Source organism: Mus musculus, chromosome 14, assembly GCF_000001635.26.
Source record: "Mus musculus strain C57BL/6J chromosome 14, GRCm38.p6 C57BL/6J".
NCBI classification, from domain to species: Eukaryota; Metazoa; Chordata; class Mammalia; order Rodentia; family Muridae; genus Mus; species Mus musculus.
Genome location: NC_000080.6, coordinates 57,000,684 through 57,005,216, shown reverse-complemented (window position 1 = coordinate 57,005,216; position 4,533 = coordinate 57,000,684). Strand labels below are relative to the sequence as shown.

General features: G+C 43.3%; 1 protein-coding gene across 1 annotated transcript; it reads right to left on the bottom strand.

The window, feature by feature from the left end:
* Nucleotides 1-252: 252 nt before the first annotated feature.
* Gm36789 (predicted gene, 36789) lies at nt 253-4,054 on the bottom strand. The gene is made up of 3 exons (XM_017316282.1): nt 2,282-4,054; nt 1,005-1,307; nt 253-647 (listed from the first exon to the last, which is right to left on the bottom strand). Exons 1-3 carry the CDS (start codon nt 2,493-2,495, stop codon nt 352-354), a joined length of 813 nt encoding a protein of 270 aa, XP_017171771.1. The 5' UTR covers nt 2,496-4,054; the 3' UTR covers nt 253-351.
* Nucleotides 4,055-4,533: the final 479 nt, after the last annotated feature.

Here is a 4,533-nt window from a genome sequence, read left to right as displayed (position 1 = left end):
CACTGATCAGGAATCCTCCATCAAGAGGGCCAGAGAATGAAAGAGCTGCTGAGCTGCTGTCTGGGAAGTAGAGAGAGTTTAGCCTCAGGGTCAGGAATCTTATGGAAATGGAGGGTAGACAACAGGCATCAGGTACCCACAAAATGAACCTCACCATGAAGTACCACATCCCCTCCCCTCTACACTTATGTTCCCTACTAAAGTGACAAGAATTCAACATGAAAAGAGTTATGTCAAAATAATTTATTTGAATTCACATTTCCTTTACAATAAGATAGAGAAATCGAGTATCCATACAGTGCTGTATGATTGAGGGGTTTTTAGAGGAAAAAGAAAAGTCCCCACATGTCTTCACTGAGGACTTGAGCTATCATCACGAGGTGACCATGGCAGCTGAAGGTTGGTGTCTCCAGGGAGAGAGGCAGGAAGTACATGTTGAACTGGCAATGGATAGGTGGCATTCCAGGCATCCCATCTGGGAACCAGTGAATCCTGACTGGACATCATCAGCGATGGATTCCCAGCAAGCTGTCCAGAAGATGCAAACATGTCATAATCCCAAGGCTGGTATACTGGAGATAGCATCACCATTGGAGGTTGAGTGCTCCAGGAAGGCATGGGGTAACCAGACCAATCAAACACAGCACCTGAGTAGAGAACAAAGAGAGAAAGAGAGAGAGAGAGAGAGAGAGAGAGAGAGAGAGAGAGAGAGAGAGAGAAAGAGAGAGAGCGCATAAACATGGCACCCTCACTCTCCCTGAGTCACTCTAAGTAATTGCCTGTCCTCTGGGTCAGAGTCAACTATGAACAAGTCCAAATTCCATTGCCTTGAGGTGACAGAGGAAATTAGACATTGGAGGCCAGAATTTGTGTTGTGTGCAACAACACAGCCCTGTGGGAATGGGGCTTCACTCCATAGTCTGCTCAGCTCTGTCCTCATGAAGGAAGGGCCATCTGATGCCACCACTTACAGTAGCCCAAGTGTCTATGCAGAAGAGACTAACCTGGAACATGGCCTCCCTGACATTTGGGGTCCAAGACCCTGTCCAGATAATCTCTATAAGGAGAATACAAGGGTACAATCCTTGATCTCTCTCTAATGAGGGTTGAGTGCAGATCCTTCAGAGTCCACATCAGGTCCAAACATATTTGGACGTCCTTGATCAGGACCCACTGATAGAGACGCTGCCAAACAAGACTGCTCTTCTTGATCTTCTCGCCTGGGTGGCCAATTGCCCTTTCAACCACTTCCCACTCCTGCAGGTAGATCTTGATTTCAGGGTCAGTCCATGGACTAAAGGAAGGACCTGCAGAGATGGAGGGGCAAGATGAGTATATCAGAGGTTACACATTGGTACCTGTCACTTTTACTCAGGGATTCTCCCTGCACATTGAACTGACAAAAATGGTCACTTTCTGTTATCAAGATGTTGGGAACACTTACAGCAGAGCCCAGCACCCAGCTTCTAACAGGCTCTTAATACCTAGAGGTACACTCACTGGGAATTCATCAGCAGCCTCAGCTTTAGAAAATAAATAGGAGTTCAGATTTAGGTTTTAGCAAAGGGCGGATTTCAGGTAATATAAACCAATGTAGGAAGACCACACTGTCTCTATTTAAAAATATCAGAGACACCGAGTGAAACCAAGGTCAGTTCATTGAAGTTTCCTTTAAGAATTGGGGTTTCCTTTCATGGTGCTGGCCATCCTACAGCTCACTAACACTAAGCCCAACCTATCTAGGACACTGCACTGATGTGCTTGCCTCTGGATCCCCCTCCCAAGTACTGGAATTAAAGGCATGAGATGCCAATGTCACACATTTCCTAAATATCTTCACTTCTTGGAAACTTAAACTGAAAAGCAGAGACAAACAGAACTTTTCTGGTTTGTTTCCTTCTAACTATGATATAATCAACTTGACGTCAAAGAACAGCCATGACAAGCCCACCTCCTGTCAACTCCTGACTATGATGTCACCTTAGGTCATGCCTCCTTTCCAAATGAAACAATAACCAGTATACAATCACAGAAAGGTGATAAAGCCAACCAAGGAGGAATGGCAAATGCATTGTATATTTAACCGTGTCATAATCATACCTAATGTGATATAATGTCCCTCACACAACTCCAAATGCAAGGGACAATATCAAAGGATATATGGGAGTTTCAATCCTTCCAACAGGAAATCAGTATTTCATCACCCTTGGACATCATCAGTGATGAGTTCCCATTAAGCTTTCCAATAGTGGTCGGATTGCCATAATACCAAGGTGCATACCTGAGAGATGGCACCACCAATGCAGAGGGAAGGTACATAGGAAGCTGGGGGGTTGAGCGGGGTTACCATGCCCAGCATACCAAGGACCTATGGGAGAAGAAAGAGAGAGAGAGAGAGCATAAAATGGCACTCCCGCTCTCCCTGAGGCACCATTCTCCAGTCCTTTGTGACAGTTGAACAGGGTCTGAGGAACCACCTGTTGAGAGAATGGCATGCAAGAAACACAAAGAAAGGATAGCAAGTCTCTTACATCAAGTTGACCAATTTTATTTTTCCCAGGCAGTGTTTATACCCATAGAAGCAGGATATGGGGAGGGGGATGAGGCAGAATTGCTTTGTTTCTGGAGCAATGCACCTGTTACCAAAAGCAGGATATTGGCTAGATAAGAAGTTCAGCATGAGGAACAGAACAGAGTGGGTTGAACACAGTAAGGTAACTAGAATCGCTGTGTCCTTGTGTCCCCAAGAGTCTAGGCTGTATGGAGAGCTCTTACTTTTCTGGACAATCTGAGCATCTTTTGCAAATATAGTCCTTTATAAAGCTCTTCAGTTTAATTGAATCTGACCCACCCGACCTGTATGTGTAGGGTGGTTCAGCAATTGTTAACCTGGGGCCTTTAATCCCACCTCCCATGCTGAGGAAAGAACCAAGCTCATGAGCAGGATCTCCTAGGCTACATAGCAAGACCCCACAGTCGCCATTGAAAACCACCAAAGAAACTAAGTAACACCTAGGACAATTAATATAAGTACCTTTTATGAGACAGAGTTTATTTACCTAGTACTGGGCATTCTTTAACTCACTGAAGTTAAGGCCTAACTCTGGAGTCTGATACACTGATCTTCCTGCCTTAGCTTCCTCTCTGATGTGTTAGGATCAAAAGTATCGCCCAGAGATGGACACATTTGCTAAAATCCTTCATTTTGTGTAAACTTCATCAGAAACTGAGAGGAACAGAGTTTTGTTTTTAAGCCATTCTTTGTAATTTAGAAGCATATTTTAAAACTGGACCTAAGCCATAATCATTGGGAATGTAGAGCCTGGAAAAATCGTCACCAAGGATCAGGAAAAGAAAACAGGAAGCATGGAGGAGACAGAGGGAACAGGAAGTCGTGGAGGGAACAGGAGTGGTGGGACAGGGGGCTTTCTGTGATGGAGGCCACACTTGGCATGGAATTTCTGGCCCAGATCATAAACCTTTTTACTGTTCTTCATCTCATCTCATGACTGTTAAAACCGGACAGCCTGTGTCCTTGAGGTGTCTCTGTTCTTCAGAAGTTTTCAGTTGCTTGGTCTAGCACAACAGTCCTCAGCCTGTGTCCTAACTCCTTGATGGCTGGAATGACTCTTTCACAGGGGTCACCTCAGACCATGAGGACAAATGGATATTAAAATCAGAACAGAACAAAAATGATAGTTATACAACACCAATAAGAATAATTTTATGGTTGTGGGTCAGCACTCCATGAGGAACTAACTGTATAAAAGGTTGAAACATTAGGAAGGTTAGAACCACAAGTTTAGCAGATATGATCAAATGTGTTGTTACTTTGTTTGCACTAATGAGAAGGGAATGAGGAAACACACAGAGGATTGCCTGGAACAAGAGGCCATGTAACTCTCGAGGCCTGCCCCTCTAGCATACCCATAGCCATTTTGTTCCATGCCTGCCAGACACTCATGCAGAAAATAACTTGACTCAGATCAGGGTCATGCTGACTACATAGATTCTATATGTTCTAAGGTTTGTTAATCTTAAGAAATAAGACAAAATAAACTCAAACAAGTCAATGGCCTTTCTCTATACAAAGAATAAACAGGCTGAGAAAGAAATTAGGGAAACAACACCCTTCTCAATAGTCACAAATAATATAAAATATCTTGGCGTGACTCTAACTAAGGAAGTGAAAGATCTATATGATAAAAACTTCAAATCTCTGAAGAAAGAAATTAAAGAAGATCTCAGAAGATGGAAAGATCTCCCATGCTCATGGATTGGCAGGATCAACATTGTAAAAATGGCTATCTTGCCAAAAGCAATCTACAGATTCAATGCAATCCCCATCAAAATTCCAACTCAATTCTTCAACGAATTAGAAGGAGCAATTTGCAAATTCATCTGGAATAACAAAAAACCTAGGATAGCAAAAAGTCTTCTCAAGGATAAAAGAACCTCTGGTGGAATCACCATGCCTGACCTAAAGCTTTACTACAGAGCAATTGTGATAAAAACTGCATGGTACTGGTATAG

What these genes read in the sequence shown, in the direction of transcription:
- Gm36789 (XM_017316282.1), bottom strand. Translation starts at nt 2,495, where the DNA reads ATGCCATTCTCTCAACAGGTGGTTCCTCAGACCCTGTTCAACTGTCAC. An exon ending in TTGGTGGTGCCATCTCTCAG is followed by an intron (nt 1,308 to 2,281) that starts GTATGCACCTTG and finishes CCATCTCTGCAG; the next exon opens with GTCCTTCCTTTAGTCCATGG. An exon ending in TCAGGGAGGCCATGTTCCAG is followed by an intron (nt 648 to 1,004) that starts GTTAGTCTCTTC and finishes TTCTCTACTCAG; the next exon opens with GTGCTGTGTTTGATTGGTCT.